Here is a 23,353-nt window from a genome sequence, read left to right on the forward strand (position 1 = left end):
TTAAGCGAAGTTATCCACAACTTCGCCTACCTTCTCAAGTTCGCTTATCTCAAGCGAAGTTACCCATAACTTCGCCTACCTCTTAAGTTCGCTTACCTCAAGCGAAGTTATTCACAACTTCGCCGAATCAGGCGAATTTAAAAAGGAAGCGAAGTTCATAATCAGCGAAGTTCAGACTTAAGCGAAGTTATCCACAACTTCGCCTACAGTACTGTTTAAAATAAAATTTTTTATTTTTCGAGTTTCTTTGGGTTTCGTGAAAGATGTCTTCAATAAACATTACGGAACTAGTTAAGATGGAAGTGGAAGCGGGTTCGGCTACAAAGGCACCGAAGATGCTTAAGAAAACCAATTATGTAGCGTGGAAAGATCGTTTTGAACAATATGTCAAGTACCAAGATGCTAAGATGTGGGTGTGCATACAAGATGGTTACATTCCACCTACTGCTGAGTATGAGGGTCGTGATCAGATCAAGAAATACAAAGAGATGGAAGAAGAAGAGAAGAAAATGTATGAGGCCGAAAGCAAAGCTCATGCAGTAATTACAATGGCTCTTCCACAAGAGATTCTGCACACTTTCAGAAAGTATAAAACTGCCAGAGAGCTTTGGGAAGCGCTTGAAAACCGGTTTGAGGGCAATGTGGGAATTCGTGCATCGAAGATTAAACTTCTAAAAACCCAATTCTCGGTCTTCAAGTATCTGAAGAATGAATCACTTGATGATATCATCACTAGATATTATCATCTGATGACTGAACTCAGCAACTATTCAATTGTTTACAAAGAAGATGAGATTTTTGAAAAGCTTCTTGATGCTCTCCCACCGAAATGGGAGATGTATACTGTGTTGATGAGAGAAGACAAAGACTTTGTTGACTATGACCTGGAGACAGCAGTTAACAAGCTAAGAACGTTTGAACTAAACATGGTACGAAAGGAGACACCTACCGATCAGGTTCAAGATCCGGGTATGTATGGTGCAAAGGTTAACTCAGGATCAAGTTCGAAAACTGAATCATCTGCTTATTACTCTAGGGAGAGTCAGGCGCTAGCTCAACACATGAAGGACATGTATCTCTCAACATGAACGGTGATGTGTGCTTTGTAGCTGGAGGATCAAATGCTTCTCAACCTCAAGCGACCAAGAGTAGTTTTTCCCCAAGTGTTTCAAACAACAACTACTCGAAGATGCCCATGAGTGTTAAATCTGCTGAACAGCAGTTTGCTTTCTATGCATCTTTTATTGCTTCGTATGAGAATTACATTCAGGGTAAGATTGTTGATCCTGCAATTTTGGATGAAGACTATGATCAGATCGATGCTGATGATCTGGAGGAGATGGATCTGCAGTGGCAGATGGCTATGATTGTGAGAAGGGTTAAGAGGTTCATGAAGAAGACTGGCAGGAAGTTTGTCGGTGAGAGGCCAGGGTTTGATAAGTCGAAGGTTCGCTGTTACAACTGTCAGCAGAATGACCACTTTACAAAAGAGTTTAAAAATGAACGTGTAGAACGCAGTCAAAACAGATCTACACAGCAGAGTGGTAGTGGTAATGACTATAGAGCCATGATTTCCAGACAGAACGAGGAGTACAACTGGAATCTGCATGTTGAAGAAGTATTTGAACAGGCCAATTTGGCAAACATCGAAACTGCAGATAGTGAGAAGGGAACTGGCGAAAATGAAGCTTACATGGCAGATGTGGCAGACCAGCTCTCCGAGGTAAGTACCGAACTCCCTTGTACTAAGTGTGAACATCTGTCTGAACAACTGATAACTATAACTGATCAGTTTGTTAGTTTGGATGCGCAATTTAAAACATTAAAAGAAGATCATCATTTCACTAAAGCTAGAGAAAATAGTTACAAAGTAAAAATTAAAGCTAGTGAGAAAGATATTAAAAGTCTTAAAGCAAAGCTTGCTGAAAAAATTCAAGTGATTGATCTTAGCTATGAAGTACTAGAAGAGAAAACCAAACTAATAGCTGAAAGGGATAAACAGATAGCTGATCACCAGGTGAAAGTGGTGGAACTTAACAGGAAACTTGAGCAATTCAGAAATTCCTCCGCTATACTTGATCACCTCGTTAGTGATCAAGGTTCCCCAAAAAGGGGATGAATTGGTTATCATGAAGTTCCACCACCTTTCAATCATAATTACACTTATGACCCTAGTAATCAGAAATCTGTCGATGTTGACTATGGTCAGACAGTTCCGGTTAAAGTAACGATTAAAGAACCAGAAGTTGGTAAAGGCGAAACAAGTAAGCCTGTTACTAGTGTTAAGATTTCTGCTCCGAGTCCTGTCTCATCAAACTCGGACAAGTCATCTGAGTCGAGTGAGACAAAACAAGAGGAAGTGTTACCAAAAAGTGGAGAGAAAAATAAAACACCTGAAAAGAAGTCTCCACTAAACCCGTATGTCCCACCATATGTGAGACAAACGGGAAGTAATACAGCCTCAACATCTAAGACAACTTTTGATAAGAAAGTTGAACACAGGAGTTGTTTCAGATGTAATCAATTGGGACACCTAGTTGCTGATTGCCCTCTGAAGCAGAGATTTAGAGATGTGAGGCCTTCGAGAACTGAGAATAAAACTAACGGAAATGTTAAAACTGAAAACCCATCAAAATTCAGAAATTGGTCTAATACAGGTTTTCAAAGAAAAAGATCTCAGTTTTTCACTGCTAACAACCAAACCATAAGTAATAATTCTTTTAATTCACGAAGATTTGAATGGCCTCATAGACAATCCACAAGAAGGTATCCTGTTATGACTCACAGAAATTATTATGATACTAACTTTGGACAAGCCAAGGTACGGGATGTATCGACCCAAGACCAATCGGTCTTGGGTCCCCAGATTTTAATCATCTGCTTTAATCGTGCAGGAACAGTTGAACAGGGCTGCCAACAATCAATGGGTTGTGGATAGCGGCTGTTCCCGGCACATGACAGGTAACAAGAAATTGTTACACGACTGGAAACCTGTTCAAAGAGGAAGAGTGAGTTTCGCAGGAGAGAGCGGTGGAAGGATTACCGGAATAGGGACGGTGTCGAATGGAAAGATGACTTTGGAGAAAGTAAATTTTGTTGAAGAACTGAAACACAATCTGCTGAGTGTTTCGCAGATCTGTGACAAAGAGTACACCGTACAGTTTACCAAGAATGAGGCGATCGTGCTATATCCTGGTTTCAAGATACCAGAGAATTGGATTGTTATGAAGGCTCCAAGAGTGAAGAATACGTATATCATGGATATGAGGTCGACTGAGATGGCCACAGAAGAATCGTGTCTTCTGTCAAAAGCAACTGAATCGGAGTCCGAGTTGTGGCATAGGAGAATGGGGCATATTTTCGGAAAATGAACTACCTTGTCAAAAATGAGCTTGTGCTGGGTGTTCCCTTGAAGAATTTCAACTTTGAAGACAAATGCTTATTACGCAAAAAGGGAAAGCAACACAAGAAATCCCATCTCACCAAGAAGGTCAATTCAATTGTCAGTACCCTAGAATTACTTCACATGGATCTCTTCGGTCCCGTGAATGTAAAAAGTCTAGGAGGAACATCTTACTGCTTGGTGATCACTGATGATTTCTCTCGATATTCCTGGGTATATTTCCTGAAGTCAAAGGATGAAACAGTGTAGATGGTAAAGAATTTGATTACCAAGGTTGAGAATATCATGGGGAAACGGGTTAATTTCATCAGGAGTGACAATGGAACTGAGTTCAAGAACTATGAGATGGAGATCTTCTGCTTACAGAAGGGGATAGAACACCAATACAGCGCATCGTATACACCGCAACAAAATGGAGTGGCTGAGAGGAAGAACAAAACCTTAATTGAAGGAGCCAGAACCATGCTGGCTGATTCGAAACTTCCCGTGGTGTTCTGGGCTGAAGCTGTTGCAACAGCCTGTTATATCCTTAATAGAGTGTTAACTGTTAAAAGATTAAATAAAACCTGTTATGAACTTATGCATGGGAGAAAGCCCAACTTGAGTGGTCTTGAACCATTCGGGTCCCCATGTTCGATATTAAAGACCAATTCTAAATTTGGTGAAGTAGCCGACGAAAGAATCTTAGTCGGATACGTTGTTGGGACTCCCAACAGACGGGTCTTTAATACATCGACCAGCAAGGTTGAGGTGGTGTGTAACACTGATATCACAAGTTACAAATCACCAAAACCAAGCACGGGACCCGCTGGGGTTTTCGACTATGATAGACTTTTTAAATCTTTTAACATACCTTATCTGGATTTTGCAGAAGTTGAGGAAAGAATTTCTACGAAGATGATATGCGATGAGGAAGACACTTTGGTGCAACGACCACAGTATGATGAATGTCAGCCTTCCTCGTCAAATGCTGTCAATACCCCTGCTGCCTCTACTGAAGAGGAATTCATCAATCCGTTTCACTCTTAACATCAATCACCCATTGATGAGCTATCTTCGAACTTGGAAGATAATCTGAATGTCAGTTCGGTTCCGACTACGAGAATTCACAAAGATCATCCTTTGGAGAACGTGATAGGTGATCTGTCCGCCGGTGTACAAACAAGAAAAAGCTTGAATGAGCACACCTGTGTTTTCACATGCATTAAAGACACGAGCATTATCAACGAATGCTTGTACACCTGCTTCATCAGCCAGATTGAACCAAAGAACTATCAAATGGCTCTTAAGGACAGCTCGTGGATCGAAGCCATGCAAGAAGAGTTAGCTCAGTTTAAGAAAATGGAAGTATGGAATTTGGTTGAAAAACCGAAGAATGTGCATGCGATAGGCACGAAATGGGTCTTCAAATGTAAGAGAGATGAGAAAGGGATTGTTATCAGGAACAAGGCGAGGCTGGTTGTTAAAGGCTTTAATCAGCAAGAGGGGATTGATTACAATGAGGTGTTTGCTCCTGTGGCAAGATTGGAAGCCATTCGGCTGTTTTTGGCATTTGCTGCTCATAAGGAGATGAAGGTTTTTCAGTTAGATGTGAAGAGTGCTTTCCTTAACGGTAAAGTCGACGAGGTTGTGTATGTTGAGCAACCTCCGGGTTTTCCTGACCCTGACTTTCCCGATCACGTGTACAAGCTAAGTAAAGCGCTGTATGGACTACATCAGGCACCTCGTGCCTGGTACTCAACGTTATCCGATTACTTGCTTGAGAATGAGTTTGAAAGAGGTAAGATTGATAGCACATTGTTCTTCAAGAGAAAAGGGAGCGACTTTCTACTGGTGCAAGTCTACGTGGACGACATTATCTTTGCTGCATCAAAGGTCGCCATGTGTCAGGAGTTTGAGGCCGTCATGAAGAAGAGATTTGAAATGAGTGCTATGGGTGAACTAACCTTCTTTTTAGGATTGCAGGTTGATCAGAAGAAAGATGGGATGTTCATTCATCAGACGAAGTATGTCCATGATGTTCTCAAACGTTTCAAGATGGAGGACAGCACTCCATATGATACTCCAGTCTGCGTCAATCACAAATTGGGTGCTAACTCAGACAACGATGCAGACGTGGACCCAACCCAATATCGGGCAATTATAGGTTCTTTAATGTACTTAACTGCTTCTAGGCCTGATATAATGTTTGCTGTTTGTCTTTGTGCACGCTTTCAGGCAAACCCAAAAGAATCTCATTTGAAGGGTGCGAAGAGGATACTGCGGTATCTCAAAGGCAAGCCGAAGCTGGGGTTGTGGTACTCGAGAGGAGGAGACTTGGAGCTAGTCGCGTACACAGATTCTGATTATGGAGGGTGCAATCAGAGTCGGAAGTCAACGACAGGTGGATGTCAGTTTCTTGGTGGCAGATTAGTGTCATGGCAATGCAAGAAGCAGACCTCAGTCATCATTTCAACCTGTGAAGCAGAATACATGGCAGCATCAAACTGCTGCTCTCAGGTTCTTTGGATTCAACAACAGTTGCGCGATTATGGTCTGAATTTCTCACTTACTCCTATTTGCATTGATAACACTGCTGCTATCTCAGTAACTAACAATCCCGTAAAGCACAGTAAAACTAAACATATTGACATTCGTCATCATTTTATACGGGATTGTGCTGAGAAGAAAATGATTGTGCTCGAAAAGGTTGACACGTTAGATAATTTCGCTGACTTGTTCACGAAAGCGTTTGACAAAACTAGATTTCAAAACCTTGTTGAGCTGAATGGGATGATCAATCCCGAGTAACCATGCTTTATGTTTTTGATTTAAAAAAAAACAAAAAAAAAACAAAAAAAAAACGTCACTATCGCTTAGAAGTATGTCGGTTGCCTCAGTTTGAAGGACATGTCTTCGGATATGTTTGGTCCTCATTTCTACATGTAGAATATGAGGATAGCCATTAACCAGATGACTGAAAGTGACCGGGGCAGTTTATGATGTGTTTTCATTCTTTCGCTGAAAATTAGTCGATCATACTTAGTTAGAAAGACACATACTTGTATGTGGTCGGTCCAGCTGATCCATTGGATCTTCGGGATAGCCGTTTACCTGAAAACTTCCATTTGATCGGGGCGATTGAAGTTAAAAATTTTAGGGAGATGAAATTATTTTTCAAGTCTACTACTTCGTAAGAAGTTACTTTACTATGTTTAACAGAAAATTGATCCAACCTTGGAAAGTGATAGATATACTGATTCTGTGTGCCTAACTAGTAAAGTTATTAGGCCTAAAAGACTTTAGAACAGTCATTGTATGTCATGGTAGTTTTTTATGGTGCGTAAAAGTAGAAGTGATACTAACTAAATCTACTCGATTTTATGTGGAAACTCCTTAAGAGTTGTGCATGTCTTCATACATATCTTTCCGAATGATAGGCAGAAAAGCGATTACCCTGTCATACACGAGCCCGTGAGTGTTCTGATTCCCGTGAAGATAGCGTGTCAAGACACTGCAGTGATCCAGATTCGGGACTTGCAGTTGTTTTCTACTTGAAGTTGTGTATATATATAAAAAAAATATTATTTTAGAGTTCATAATGTTAATGATTCTCAATCAAGACGCAAGAAGGTGAACATGAAGCAGAGTCTAAGATCGAAGAGTAATTACTACTTAATCAGACACTACGGGTCGAGGTCAATTCGGGGTGACTTGGGGAAAGCCGAATACGCTTTGAGAATAGATAGGAGACATCATAATCTCTGAGTTGTTGCCCACTTAAGTTTTGAGCTTAATTGAACCTAACTCGTATCACAGAAACGATGAAAACCATTTTAATTATATTACCTTCTTACAACATGTTTCTTTATGTCATAATACAGCTGAACACGGATCTGTGTGACAGTCACGTAATAAGTATGATTCCTGTTCGGATCTTTTCTAAAACATGGTAGTCCCTGTCGAGACTGAAATTTGATCCCGTGTACTTTAATTTTTCAAATTTTTGTTACTTTTGTAATTGTTTGATTTTATACCTGGTTACTTGGTCTTGATCGTATCATTTAACGCTTTAAAGGAAGTTTTAAAACTTTATTGAAAATTGTTCAAAGTATAGGGGTTTGTTTTGTAAATACCGGCGAACTTGTTCATAACTTCGCCTGGAATAGGCGAAGTTATCGATAACTTCGCCTGTACTAACTTTGACCCTATATAAAGAAGTTTTAAGGTCAGACGATTTATTATTTTCCAAATCTCAGCGAACTTATCTCCGTATAACCTAAGCGAACTTATCGTTCTTCAATCTGTGTTAACTTTCTTTCGATTCAATCCGATTTCAAGGTGTGTAGGGTTCTTTTATCGTATAATCTCTGTCTATTGAGGTTAATCATCGGTCGTTTCGACTCGATTAATGACCTCGTTCTTTCGAACCTTAAACACCCGATTTCAAACTTGTTATTACGTGATAGTAATTTACTTGAACGTCTAAAACTTCATAAAATCATGTGTTACGGAGTCCTCGATCTCCAATTTCATCATCTACACGTCGTTCGATTATCCTAACTGTTGCCGATTCGAATTCGGCGAAGTTACAGTTTAGGCGAAGTTATCCGTAACTTCGCCTGAGGTTTAACTTCGCCTGATTATAGATTTTGAAACAGTTTATGAGGCGATGTTGTGGTTAGGCGAAGTTATTATTAACTTCGCCTGGACCTTTTTACTTAACAGTTATCAGACGAAGTTCAAGTTGAGGTGAAGTTGTTCCCAACTTCGCCCCACCTTTAACTTCGCCTATACAGAATAGATCACAACTTCGCTCATGGTAACAGGCGAACTTGTGATTTGCTTTGACGTTTATCTAACTTAACCTGTTTGTTGCAGATATGGCTGCTGTTGCTGGAGCAGGTGGTGCAGGCGGTGATGACAGAGGTGATAACCAGAGACAGTTCTTCCTGGGTCACAACATGTATATAACATTAGACCCGGAGGCGAGCGGAGTTGATGATTTCCGCGAAATCATCACATTTCTTTTACGCTCGCGGATATTCCACGCGATTACAACAACTCTGCCGATATCCTTGCCCAACATTGAGGATTTTTGGCAGACCGTGGAATATGACTGTAGAGTCGAACCCCCGGTGATGCGCGCAACAGTAAACAATCAGATTGTTCAGTTCTCTTCTGAACAAATCCGGGCGGCTTTACGGTTTGGAAATGAGACAAGGGATGACCCGACAGAGTTTGTAGCTCCTTTCCGTGATGGAGCGTTTTTGAGGATGGGATACTCTGGTCCCTTGGGGGATACGCAGAGAAGGAAAGGGTTTTTGCTTGACCAGTGGCGCTTTCTCATGCATGTCATGATTGTATGCATGTCAGGGAGAAAGGCGGGCACTGATGGCATGGGTGCGACCATGCAGTCGGCGATGACTGCTCTGACTTACAACAAGCGATACAGCTTTAGTCAGATGGTCTTCTATGAGATTGATCGTCAGAGAAGGGCGATGGCGCGTGAGAGATTCATCATGTATCCAAGATTCCTACAAATGATCTTGAATCATGTTGCTCCTACGCTACCTCAGCGCCGTCCAATCAGATATGTAGAGAGTGTGAACAAAAGAATCTTCGCCCAATGAAGATCTTCGAGTGCGAGGAGCAAACCTGAGCTCCGTCCTCGGCATACTCCACTTTTTGGGTACTTGATCAACCCGGGGTATGTGCCTACTCGTGGGGACGAGTTTAGGGACCCGGCACCACAACAGGCAGGAGCACCTCAAGCTATACCTGCTGCTCCTGTTGTGTCACCGGAGGAGAACGTTGACCTTGACGCAGCGTTTGGCGGTCAGGGATTTTTTGACATGGAAAGGGTTGATCCAGAAGAGAATGTACAGGTCCCGGTTGAACGTGCTTCGGGTGTGAATGTTACTAGGGCAGCTACAATGGTGGCTGGCTCAGATTCTGATGATGAAGTGGCCGAAGCGAGACAGATTTTGGTTACACATGAACGGACTCATGGGAAGAGAAAGAGAACTGATGATGACAGCGAGTCAGACTATGAGGAAGAGGTACAACAGTTAGTACGGAGGTCAAGAAGGGAACGGATAGGTGCAGGATCGGGAGCCGGTGAGAGCTCTAGGGTTGTACGTTTCACTCCACCAGCACTATCCGGTATGACAATGGTTCCCTCATCATTACAGGTTACAAGGCCAAGCGCTACGGTTGTTCCCGTGGTGGCTACCTCATCTATATTTGGCCTCCCACCCACTACTTTCCAACTTTTAGCTCCTGAGATCGTTTCGTTGCCGCCTCCGACTGTTACTCCAACGGAGGTCGTGGCACAATTTATCGAGTCGACTGTTGTGGCCACTGCAGGGTTATCGGTGACGATACCACCTGCGGTTACGTCTATTTCTACTTCTGAGGTCCCGGTGACATCGGAAATCCCTCCTTAGTACACTCAAGATATATCACATATGAGGTTCGATTTCGATGCAACCCTATCAGACTCTGAACGAATAGCAGCACTTGAACGGGTAGTGGCAGAGCAGTCAAGGATTAATCTTATCCAGACCCAGGCTATTCAACGCCTAGTTGCAGAGAATCAGATGCAGTCGTCCCTGCTGGTAGAACGTGGAAAAATCATAGATGCTTTCAATGAGTTCTTGGCATCTCAGGGGGAGACGAGCTGTAAAGGCGATGAGTTGAGGACCAAGAGACGAAATGAGAGAGACGATGATCCCAATGCATCGAAAGGTGCAGGTGGTGAGTTGCCAAGAACTGATCAAGCTCTTGGAACTTCCACAACTCAGGGGGAGTCGACAACTGCAGCTGGTGGTGATGATGTGGTGGTAGTGGAAGTTGAGGAGATGGATGATGAGTTGGTTGGTGAAGAGATTGTGATTGATACAGAGATAGAAGAGGGAGAGATAGTTGAGGAAAATATTGAGCATGACATTCCAGATGTTGAGAAAGCAGATATGAGTAAAGAGATGGCAAGTGATGAATCTGAATGGGAAGAGCAGCCTAGATGGAAAGAAGGCTATGCTCAGTGGTTCGTCAAAACGAAGAAACCAGCGGTTCCTATAATGTTTAAGAAGAGTTACAACATTAAAGGTTATGCTGAAGCGAAGAAAGGGATTATTTGCTGGATATATGATGAGCAGTTGAGGCTCTTCGTGATTAAGAGATATGACGGTGTTCAGTATTTCAAAAGACTGTTAAGATCGTTGAATACACTGCCAGAATGTGAAGTGAAAGACTTAGCCAGAGTGGGGTTGATTAACCGAAGTGATGATAATATGGCTAGAGTTATTGGGAAAATTGTGTGGAAAGAGAGTATAAAAGAGAAGAAATTTGAGCTGTTGAAACCACAAAATGGAAAACTTGTTGAAGACAAGGATAGAGGTTTGAGAGCAGATGGAAAACCTTGGATGATTATGAAGTATAAGCCGATCCGGTGCCTTAAAGAAGTGCCGATGAAACTAATGCCCAAGGATGTGCTTAAAGACCTGAAGTGGTGGTATGTAGATTGTGAGACAGCTGAGGCAGTGATGGAAGATGAAGATGAACAAGAGCTGCTTAGAGTGTACGATCCGATGCATCTAGTAAATTTGTCGCAAGCTGATTTGCAGGTGTTGAATGAAAAGAAGATATTTTATATTCCTGCTTGGAAAGACGAAGCGAGGAAATATCAAAGAATAGTATCGGTTTGTGTTCGAGAAGGAGTGCATGCTTAAAGATGAAGATAAAAGATTGTTGAAGATTACAAGACACGTGTTTGAAGCTAAAGAGATGAAGCTACTGCCAAGGGGGAGTCTGTTGGTGCATGATGTCAGTAGTTCAGTGTCGAGTGTCTGTAATCGTGTTCGTTAGATTTGAGTTTTGTATGTAAGCGAAGTTATCACAAGTTCGCTAGTTATAGGCGAACTTGTGGAACAAGCGAAGTTAGGAACAACTTCGCCTGAACTTACCAGGCGAAGTTGTCGCCTATATATTCAGCTAGGTTACGGCTGAGAGTTAGAAGTAATTCAGTTAGTTTTTCGTGTATTCGAGTCAGAGAGTTTGTATTCAGTGATCATAGTATCACGTGTTTACGGTTGGAATACAACGTGTGTTTGATTATCGTATCGTGTGTTAGCTCGTATCGTTTTCTATACTCGTAACGTCTTACGTAGGGATTCCGCACCTACGTAGAACGCGATATCTCGTGTAGATCCGGCTGGGAACCTACAAGTAGGGAGCCTTCGCATCGGGGTTGCACCAGGCACGTGATCAATTCAGAATTCAACTTCACGAATGGAGGAAGACCAGAAACATCATCGGGAAACACTTCGGGATACTCGTGAACGACCAGAATATCTTCGATCTTTTGCTCCGTCTTTTGCACTACATAGGCCACGAATGCCATATACTTCTTGCGTAAGTACGTTTGGGCTTGAGAACGCGTAATGAAATTAAGGCTCGAAGGATAAGGCTTTTAACCAAGGACGAGTTATTTGACCATCGGCTAGCGGAATACAAATGAACTTCTCGAAACAAACTACTTCAGCACGATGAAAAGATGCCAGTCCATGCCTACTATGATGTCGAAACTTCCCAATTGCATCAGAATGAGGTTGATTGAAAACTTGTGACCATTTAAATTCATCTCGTAATTTCGAATAACAGAATCGATCGACACAGATTTACCATGATACTTCAACAGTGTATGAGTTTCTAAGCTTAGATCGGGGTTTAGCAAGAAAAAGTTCAAAATCTAAGGATACAAAACCCATATAGGCACCGGTATTAAATAAAATGTATGCAAAGTGGTCGTTTACAAGAAACGTACCATTCACCACATCGCAGTTTTGTTGAGCTTGGTGGGTATTGATCATAAAGGCAAACCCACGACCATCTTGGGGAGCTTGAACGGCTTGAGCGGCTTGACCCTCTCGTGGTGCAGGTGCTTGAATTGCTGGGAACGGCTGGGTTTGAGCTTGATTAGCCAACAATGGTGGAACTTGTGGCTGAATTGCTTGGTAAGCTTGATAAGCTTGAAGCTTATCTGCGGGGCGGGGGCTAGCTAAATCGAGTTCACGTTCATGAGTCGTGGACACGCGTTGCGGAAATGACCAGAGTCACCACAGTTATAACAAGCCCGCACTTGGTTAATGAGCTAAACAAATTACACTAGGCGGGGATTTTGTTTAGCAGTCCGAGGAGGAGCCGCTATGGTGGTTTCGCGACAAGTGGAAATAAAATGTCCGAAACGGTTACAACGGTTGCATTGGTGGCAAGCGGAATTAGCGGAATGATGATGTAGACAAGTGTTGCAAAAAGGATGGGGTCCGCTATAGGATTTCTTGAAAGGTGGTGCAGAATTGGCTTGGGGTTGAGGTGCGGCTTGTTAGGTTAGCGCGTAGTTTTTGCGCTTCCTTTCTAGGTGTTGACGGAAGTGTAAGTGGGTTTGGATTATCCGGGATTGGTTTCTTTTGGTTCGGGAGGTGGTTTTTTGGTGGTTTTCTTCGAACCTTTCATCGTCAAAGTCCCGACTTTAACATGGTTATCGGTCAGCATTGCAGCAAGGTTGATTGCGTCACCAAGTTCCTTGGGAGAACTACTCAAGACGTTGTCTTGAATTTGTCTTGGTAGCCCCCTAATGTACTTATCGATGGCACGTACTTCAGGGGTAATGAGATGAGGTACCAACATGCTAAGTTCATTGAATCGGGAGGTGTAAGCTAAGTGCTCACCACCTTCCTGTTTGAGGTTCCAGAACTCCGCCTCCAAGTTCATAAGCTCGTTTGGAGGACAGAACTAACGGGCCATCAGATCCTTCAGTTCATTCCACGGTAAGGCCATGGCAGTCTCGGCACCTCGGGTTGACTTTTCCTTGACCCACTAAGTGAGTGCACCTTTCTCAAAAACACTTGAAGCGAATCGGGTTCGCTTATCGTCGGGATATTCGATGTGAAGAAACACACTTTCCATATTTTCCTACCACTGAAGTAGGGCAATGGCACCTTGGGTCCTGTTAAAAACTGGTGGTTTAGCATCAGTGAAGTTCTTGAAAGACACAACCGAAGCTTTGGGTTCGGGTGGAACAGGGTTAACACTAGCCATGAGGTTTTGAGGCATCTAAGTCATCATATTGGCGAGGACCGCAGCTAGTTGAAGGCTGCATCGAATTCCACCCTTCAAAAGCATACCAATAAGTATTGCAAGGAAAAAAAGCATTTGGATGCCAAAAAAGGAGAAGCCGGGGAGTCGTCCGGCTCTACAAGTCAAGCCCCCGCCGCCGGTAACAAAGCTTGATGGTCGTAGATGGCGGGACGAAAACAACGAACAATGTTTGTTATTTTTAGTTTTATGTTTAATAATGTTTGTACTTAATCGTTTTGCAATAATGTTCGTTGTGTAATGTTCTATAATTATATATATATGTTTAAAAGTTAGTTTAAGTGTTTAAGACAAGTGTTTTATTTAACACAAACAAATAACACTTTAAAAATACATATATTAATTGATTCGTGTTACATAATACATAAATGATTAGAACAAATACAAAAATGATTACAACAAATACAAAAAATACAAATTAAAATTAGTCGAGTTCTACGACTTCGTCTTCTTCACCCGAAGATTCTTCTTCCATCTCTTGAATTGGACGTTCAAGTGGTATTTCATCTTCAAAGTTCGCCTTGTCTTGTATACGATCCACCGCGTCCAAATGATCCTTTAGGCAAATGCACATCTCTAAGGACTCGGGAGTGAGTTTGGTTTCTTCGCATCGATAATATCCTTCCACTAAGTGAAAAAACCGATTCCGAAGCAACCGTTGAAGCTTGGATGCTTAGCAAGTCACGAGACATGGCAGAAAGAATAGGAAATTCGTTTTGCTTTCCTTTCCACCATGCCAAAATGTCAAGGTTGCGAACATCATCGACCGTTGCACCTTCTCCATAGTTTGCTCCCCTATATCGGCCAAGCTCACTAGTTGGTGTGTTACCCCTTTGCCGCTTTGCCGCCGACTCACGAACCGCATTCATCATGTTTATAAGCTTGTCTTTGCATGGCTTACTTGATGTTGCTTGCCTAACAAAAGGCGAGTTTGAGCTCGGACCATAAATTTTGAACTAATGGTCATAGATTTCCTGAAGGGATTTGTTGAAAGAATCCTTTGCTTCCGTCGACACCATGGGATAGATCTCGTGCGCAACCATGTTGTCATATATTTCCTCGATCAACGCCTCAACCCCGACAACATTTATGTAGGGGTTTAAAGCGGCGGCACAAGTAAACACGGGTGGTATTCCTTCAAAATATTTTAGGAACTTCTTCTTCATTGAGTCAACAATATGCTCGAAAAGATCATTTTTGTTTTCAAACTCTTTGAAATTCAAGGAGATGTTGTATAATTCTTGCAACACCCAAAAACTGGTAGGATAGTAAACCCCCGACAATTTAGTTGTTGCGGTTTTAAAAATATCAAGATAGTCCAAGAAGTAACCGATATTATCCCAAGCACCGTTTGGAAACATATCGGCTTCGCAACGATCCATTAGCGTTCTATGAAACGCTTGTATAGTTTGTTTTTGGGAAAAAGCACAAGCGAGCATATTACAAGTCGAGTTTCAACGGGTTGGAACGTTCCAATTTGGCACCAAATATTTTCTATCAACCGACTTGCAATAGTTTTTGTATTCAAGATGTCTTCTTTTTCCACTTTTGAAAATATCTTGTAACATCAACCTAAATAATCTCAAACTGCCATCCATGATTTCGTTGTCAAGACCATCTTGAACAACCAAGTTGATAATGTGGGCAACACATCGAGTATGAAAAAACTTTCCGTAGCAGAGTGGTGTATATTTTATATATAACTTGTCTACCGCTTTTGTATTGTTAGAAGCGTTATCAAACGACATTGAAAAAATGTTTTTCCTCAAGTTAAAAGTGGTTATTACCTCATCCAAAATTTCAAACAATTTTTCGACGGTATGTGGAAACGGAAAGTTTTCAAACGCGATGGTGCGTTTCATCATTTGCCAAGATACCGGATCGATCCAATATGCGGTCACACAAAGGTACGATTCCGGTAACCCATGGGGTGCCGACCAAACATCGCTAGTTAAGTTGACAGCCGTTTGTAAAGTGTCAAAAAAATCAATTAAATCTTTTTTGGCACATTCCCACAACTTTAGACAATGACGTCGAAGACTGGTATGACTTACATGGGTGTAGCGTGGTTGAAGAGTCTCTCTAATCAAGGTCGTCAATTGAGGGTTGTAGAAGTGGTTAAACGGCAAACCTTGTTGAATCACGAACTTTGCCATACTATCGTGAACCGCTTTCACGTTGTAACGAAATATTGCCCAATCTTTACCCAATTCGGCGTGGACCGTGACGGGAACTTCTTTCAACGCCTTGCAAAATTTCTTCTCGATGTGCTTTTTTAAAGTAGAGTTTGAATCATGCTTTAAATAAGTGCCACAAAATTTACAACGAGCCTTAACGTCTCCATTAAGCAACTCAACCAAATCCCAATTCCGCAATACTTCTTCATTGTGGTTATGAGGGAGGATCTTTGCAACTCCGAGGTCATCTTTGGTTCGAACTGGGTCAATAAAAACGGAATTGGTAGGCGCCGCCTTTCTTTTGCCCTTGTTTTGGATTGCCATAATAACTAGTTATCAAGTGGTGGTGGAATGGAATTGAAAATAATTGGTGTAAATTGTAAACCGATAAGTTTTCTTGATATTTTTGAGTTGGAGTGGTAAAACAAGTGAATGATCAAGCATTTATATAGTTTTTTAAGCTCAAAAACCGATTCCAACAGTAATACAGCTGTTGGAACCGGTTCCAACGGCTCTATTACCATTGCAAGCAGTTACAACGGCTATATTACCTTTAGAACCGGTTACAACGGCTCTTTTTGAAAAAAAACCAGCGGAGCCGGTTATTTCGGGTAGGAACCGGCACCGAGTTGGAACCGGTTCCGGGTAGGAACTGGGTAGCGATTTTTGAGAAATTATATGGGTCCGGTTTTCCGGGTATGGGGTACACCGGGTACGAACCGAAACCGGTTCCGGGTCGGTTCCACCGGTTCGGGTACGGAACCAGTTTTTTTGTGCACGTCTAATCTGGGCAGTCATCTTGTGGCAAGAGGTTCCAGATGAGCAACGCTGAAAATGTCTGAAAGCTATTCTGCGAACAAGGGTAACGAAAATCGTGAGACTCGGAATAGTCTATGATATATAAAGAAAAGAAATCTTTGATAAAGTTTGTTAAATATGAAAATCATAGATATAATAATAAGTGTTGTGAGGAGCTTAGAGTTTTAATGAACCACCATGGACTCTTATGTTCCAACATAGAAATCAAAAGTTCATAAATAAATCGAACAAAAAGTTGCATATTCGTGTATCACCACGACTTTTCAGACTTTTGGTTAAAACACATTGTAAAACATTGAGGGTCGGAGTCACACGCTGCATGAACCACCATGACTTGTATGACATCGTAAGGAGTGTAATCATATCAGTTTCACAAAGAAGGCGTGGTTACGTTTGAAGCTTAAAGTTGAGATTCGTATGGCGTTTGGTGTGGTACACTTTGGCTTAATAGGTTTCATGCCCTTTCCGAACTCTCTAGGTAAGCAACCAGGTCCCGCGACTGATTGGGATTTGTGCGCATTGCTTATCCTTAGGTTTCAATAACCTTGGTGTCAAGAGTTCAAAAAACAATCATGTCCCCCTTACAGTTACTGCATACCTGCCACGTAAAACCGTCTTTAAGAAGAAGAAATATAGGAAAACCGAAGTAAAATTCGATTTTAAAGTTTTTGAAAATCCTTGTTTTAGGCCTAAGCCTTGGACTTGTGTGTGTGCTTGTGTATATGAGGTGTAAACGAATCAACAATACAATAGTAATAAGTGCATTTCAAAAATCAAGTGAAGGCCCGCATAATTTCCTAATCATGTAACCTAAACAATTAAACAATTAAGGTATAACTAACTAGAACACTAAGTCTAATGTCCTATCGTATAGCCACGGCTCTGATACCAATCTGTAATACCCCAGCTTAAGCGAAAATGCCCGAGTGTGATGAACAGATTGTTCAAACACACGTGGCACTATTAAGTGACCATAATATCATTAATTCGTTTAAAACACAAGTACACAAGTTTTCAAAGTAAACAAATACATCCAAATCAAGGATAAACAACTATAGTAATTTATTGTTTATTTTAGATAACTTAAACTAACGTCTTCGTTTAACGTCATCCTCTAATCACGGTACCAGTAGCATATGTATAAAATAAAGTCAACTATATGAATAGTTGGTGAGTTCACATAGTTTTGTATAAATACATAAAAATCGCACAATTCCATGAAACTTGTGCAAAGCGCAAGGGTCTTTACACTCGAATCAATGGTCTTGAGTGTAAAGAACAAATGAAGGTCCTTTTCAGTTGGGGGCAACCAACGTACTCAGATAATGAGGTCCCTTTTCCACTCGAAACAATGGTCCTGGGTGCAAAGGGGGCGTATGATCATACTTATTGAGGCAACCACTTGAAATCAACGCACGTAAACAAATAAGCTAGCAAGCACACAAGTCCATGTAGTGAATTGTAGTTTGTAAGCAAAGTCATAAATACTTGAAGTTGGTAGGATACATATACTACACTCAAAAGTAATAAAAACGTTAAAAAGTGGTTGCGAGAAACTCACCTTAGAAATTGAAGCGAAAAAGTAAAGGTAAACCGAAAGCGTCAAAGGAACCGAAGCAAACGATCCGTATGAACTATAAATAAAAATAAGTATGAAATTTAACGACTAATTTAACGGGATTATTGTGACATTCGTGACAAAAACAAGTATGCCTTAGTATTTGGATAAGCAATTAACCGCTTATTACATAACGAACAGGTCTTGTTATGACCCGGATATCCCAGGGGGAATCTATAAGTGATATATGTTTAATAAAAGCCAACATATTGATATTATGGCCTTAGTACGATAGCAAACCAGTTAAACGAAAACATGCTCATTTAACTACCCGCTATGACTTTAAACGCGAGAGATAGTTCCCAAACAAGCGTTGTATCATCCGTTAAGCCAAAAAAGACCAACAAAACATTTATTGGGGATGTTTTAAGCGATCCATGAAAAGATTTTTGATTTTTACAAAGGAATAGTATGTTTTTCTAAATTTACACAAAAATGGCCGAAAAAGACTCGTTTTCGCGCTATTTGTCATACCCGGTATATTTTTCTTGCCTAAAACCGAACACGAAATAAACTTAGACTCGTTATTTTAATGTTTGGGCATGCAAAACGAGACTAATGGGAGAGAGCCCAACAAGACCAGCCCACCAAAGTGGGCTAAAACCCCTTTATATATATATATATATATATATATATATATATATATTATTTTTTAGCAAGCTTAACATGTAAGTCTCACAAATATCTGGACCATATGCAGCTGGTTGCTTGCTTATTCAAACTTTTCAACTAAAACCCTTGGTAATTACATCATTTTAGTCAATTTCTAACTTGTTTAATCATGTTTAAACACATATAAATATAGTTTGATTACCAAAAATCATTTCTAGCCATGTAAAAACTCTAAAAATTGTCCCTAAACATATTTTGATTGTGCACATGGTTAGGAACTTTTTTTGATAAGTTTTTTGGCCATAAACACGGATTAAGGGGTTTAAATCACGTTTTTACAATTCAAAAGTTCGGTTTAAATCCCTAACTGAAAGCCTCACTTTCAAGGCTGGTATTTTGATGATAAATGCTTAGTTTGTGATATAGCACCTGTACCTACCTTACTTAGAAGCACAAGAACCCAAAAATTTGTTTAAAAGAGAGAAAACCGTAAAGGTAATACCGAAAACCGTAAAGGTAATACCGAATTGCTCGTTTAGGAGCTGTTTAGGGTTAGATTGTGATGTGAATATTTTTAGCTTGTAAATTTTTCAGGGACACCAGGGACCATATGAATGAGTCCCTGGCCAAATTTGGTAATTTTTTGACCATCCAAGAATATTTGGCGAATTTATTACCGATTAGGGACGTTTATTTGGGAAAAATACTTAAAATGCTTGAAAAATTATGAACTTTTGTAGAGAAATCAGATTTGGTATAATATTTCACATGTGAAATTTGGGGTCATTTGGAAAACCCTAGATATGTTTTGTGGATTTGCGTTTGTTCGAGTTTTTATAGCTGTTTTTGGCTCGAAAAGATAATTTGGCAAGTTTGTTAAATTCTAAAATTTTACAGGTTGTTTTGGGAAGTATTTGGATGATTTTCGGGCTAAATATAGCATATAAAATGAATTTTTATGAATTAAAAAATCAGTAAATAATTCTAGAAATATTTTTATAAAATCTACATATTTTAATTGATAAGTGTCTAAATTTTCATAATTTAATGATAAACGGATCATTAATTGTGCTAATTTGAACATTAAACAAGTTCAATTATGATAAAAACCGATGGGCTTGCGATTAACGAACCTGTTAGAATATCAGAACATCAAGAGTGATTAGAAAGCATATTTTCGGGTTAATTAAGTAAAAACGAACTTTGTGTGAGAAATCCGGACAATTTGGGTAGATTGTGCGCGTTTTTCTCCAAAACAAACTGAACAAACGGAAATAAGCCCCGTAGCGAATCTAGACTCCTAAATTGTGATCTTTCTTTATAACTTAGTCATTTTATCAACCAACACGTTTACCCAAGTTTACATACTCATACATGTTTTCTAAACGCATAAACCTTCAACTTGGACCTGCTGGTGAAAAGGGAAAACTGAGCCAAGTTCAATTTTAAACATTAGACATTAAACAACATCACAATATAAACCTATTGACACTTTCTGGGTGTGACAGCTATACCCAGACTAGCTATACAGCCCGAGGATTATTATAATATTAAAATATTAATATTGTTATAAAGTATTGACTATATGGACTAAGTGATAGCAAAGGAAACGAACCCCGAGCTGACATCGCACTAAGTACCTACAAAACCGTGAGTTTCATGACCCCTCTTTTGAAACTGTTTACGAACTTTTGGGATGAAAAGCATGTTTATATGCGTTATCTATCTGAAAACAATTCAGGATATAAATTATTTGAGCTTTTATATGCAAAAAGTCCCTATAAACATAATGATTTACTACATGCTAATGAAAGGTGAATAGTATTGTTGATTGTTAAATTAAATGGAGATACTACGAATGCCAAAACATAATGAAAACACACGTGACAACGTGTTTATACAAACACGCTATGTAATGTTAAACATAACAAGTTGGGGAATAGTGTGGTCTGTAATGGCCATGGGTATAACTTGGCCAGTAATGGCCCTGGGAATAACGTGGTCTGTAATGGCTATGGGCATAACGTGGTCAGTAATGGCCACCGGGAATAACGTGGTCTATGAAGGCCATGGGGATAACGTGGTCTGTAATGGCCATAATCCTGATGGTTTTTTATGTTCAGCTTTAACTTGCGAACAAGTTAAGCATTTAGAAACATAATTAGTTATGTCCTTTTTCATTCCTATCCACCGGTAGATTTTCTTCAAATCTTGATACATTTTATATTTTCCGAGATGCATCGTATACTTGGATTTATAAGCTTCTTCGAGAATCCTTTCTCGTAGATTTCCAATAATTGGTACCCAGATGCCGTTCTCCATTTGGAGAATTTCATCATTTCCTTTGACCAGTTGATCAATGGTACAATTTCTTTTTTCACCGGCAATGTTAATCTTGGAGCTTGCACTCTTTTAGGTTTCTTATGCTCTTTTCTACTTAATACATCGGCTACCACATTAGTTTTACCTTCACGATACTGTATTTCACAATCATAGTCGCTAAGATTTTCCATCCAGCGTCTTTGCCACATGTTGAGCTCCTTTTGCCCAAAAATATATTTTAAACTTTTATGATCTGTGAATACAGTAAACTTACTGCAATACAAATAATTTCTCCAGATCTTTAGGGCAAAAATTATTGCTCCCAATTCTAATCATGTGTTATGTAATTATCTTCCTGCTTCTTTAGTTGTCTAGATGCGTAAGCAATAACTTTCTCACGTTGCATTAATACACATCCCAATCCAGATTTGGAAGCATCAAAACAAACTGTGAAATCTTCAGTTCCTTCAGGTAGTGCAAGTAGGGGCATTTATTAACTTTTGTTTCAAAGTTACAAAAGCTTCTTCTTGCTTGGGTCCCCATTCAAACTTAACATTTTTGCATGTTAACTTAGTTAACGAAACTGCTATTCGGTAAAAATCTTGAATGAAGTGTCTATAATATCCAGCTAATCCTAAGAAACTTTGAATTTATGTAGGAGTTTTAGGAATTTCCCATTTAGTGATAGCTTCTATTTTGGCATGGTCAACATGAATACCTTCATGGTTAATCAAGTGACCTAGGAATTGTAATTCTTGTAACCAAAACTAACACTTTGAGAATTTAGTAAAAAGCTTCTCTTTTCTCAATAGTGTTAAGAGTGTATGAAGATGTTTGACATGATCATCACTAGTTTTGAAATAAATAAGCATATCGTCTATAAAAATGATTACAAATTTATCCAAATACGGTTTACATATCCAATTCATCATGTTCATGAATGCAGCTGGTGCATTGGTTAAACCAAACAGCATGACTGTAAAATTGTAGTGACCATATCTTGTTCTGAAAGCAGTTTTAGGAATGCCTTCTTCCTGCACTTTTAATTGATGGTATCTTGAGCGTAAATCGATATTAGAAAAATATCAAGCTCCTTAAAGTTTATCAATTAGATCATCAATTCTTGGTAATGGATACCGAATCTTAATTGTTACCTTATTTAATTCTTGATAATCGATACACATACGCATCGACCCGTCTTTCTTTTAACAAACAACACTGGTGCTCCCCAAGGTGATGAGCTTGGTTGTACGAAACCCTTTTCTAGCAATTCATCTAATTGATTTTTCAATTCTAACATTTCTGTTGGAGCTAATCGATATGGTGCTTTAGCAATTGGTGTTGTTCTTGGTATTACATGAATTCTGAATTCTACTTCACGATCAGGCGGTTGTCCAGGTAAATCTTCTGGAAAGACATCAGAATGTGCTGATACTACCTGAATTTCCTTTAGCTCCTTTCCTTTGGCACTAATGGTTACAGAAATCATATATACTACGCCTTGCTTTCATAGGTAGTTTTCCGCTTTCATTACTGATATAAACTTTGTAGGTCTAGAAACTTTGTCTCCTTGAATTGTAATAATCTATCCTATTGGCGTATGTAACACCCACAAAATTTTGATCCAAATTTCACAAGTTTATAAAGATCAAGGACTAAAAATAATTATGAGATAAGTAATGAGAATAAATGAGAGAAAGAAAAGAAAGCATTTTTATGCTAAGGAAATAAGTAAGGAAAAATCCATCCCACATGGAAAGTGGGAAAGAAATGAAATCACTTTATAAGGAAGGAGTTTTCCATGATAATGTTCTTGTATGGCTAACCACTCTCACTAGTCCTAGCGAAGGGTGCAAAGCACTCGACGCGCACGCGCACGGACACAGACTCGGGCGATGGGCGTAATGTGGCGTTTTGATGGCGCACTTTGCACTTCGCACGCTCGCATCGCCGCGAGCCGCATAAGGGCCGCTTTAGTATTTTTGAACTATGATCAAGATATGACAAGCTACCAAAAGCCAGGGACTGAAAATGAAAATTTAGCACCTTCGCGATACGCGAAGATGCATGAAGTAATCTTACCTGGTGCTGACACGTGGCAGGTCTACTGGTTGACTCAGTCAAGCTATTGAGTAACTTCGCGATACGCGAAGGAATATAATATTAACTGCGGCTACATTTGTCCCTCGCGATACTCGAAGATCCTTCGCGATTCACGAAAATGCACGATTTCTGCCTATAAATAGCCGGCCATGGGATGAAGTC

The 23,353-nt window shown here is 40.1% G+C and overlaps 1 protein-coding gene across 1 annotated transcript; it reads right to left on the reverse strand.

Moving 5' to 3' along the window:
• Window positions 1-14,049: 14,049 nt before the first annotated feature.
• LOC143623098 (uncharacterized) lies at window positions 14,050-14,412 on the reverse strand. The gene has a single exon (XM_077094079.1). It carries the CDS (start codon window positions 14,410-14,412, stop codon window positions 14,050-14,052), a length of 363 nt encoding a protein of 120 aa, XP_076950194.1.
• Window positions 14,413-23,353: the final 8,941 nt, after the last annotated feature.

The sequence above is a fragment of the Bidens hawaiensis genome, unplaced genomic scaffold (assembly GCF_021521415.1).
Source record: "Bidens hawaiensis isolate Kalapana, Puna unplaced genomic scaffold, B.hawaiensis_p1.1 tig00003290_1, whole genome shotgun sequence".
NCBI classification, from domain to species: Eukaryota; Viridiplantae; Streptophyta; class Magnoliopsida; order Asterales; family Asteraceae; genus Bidens; species Bidens hawaiensis.

Bases quoted from the DNA above. Each gene is read 5' to 3' on its own strand.
- LOC143623098 (XM_077094079.1), bottom strand. From the start codon at position 14,412: ATGATGAATGCGGTTCGTGAGTCGGCGGCAAAGCGGCAAAGGGGTAAC.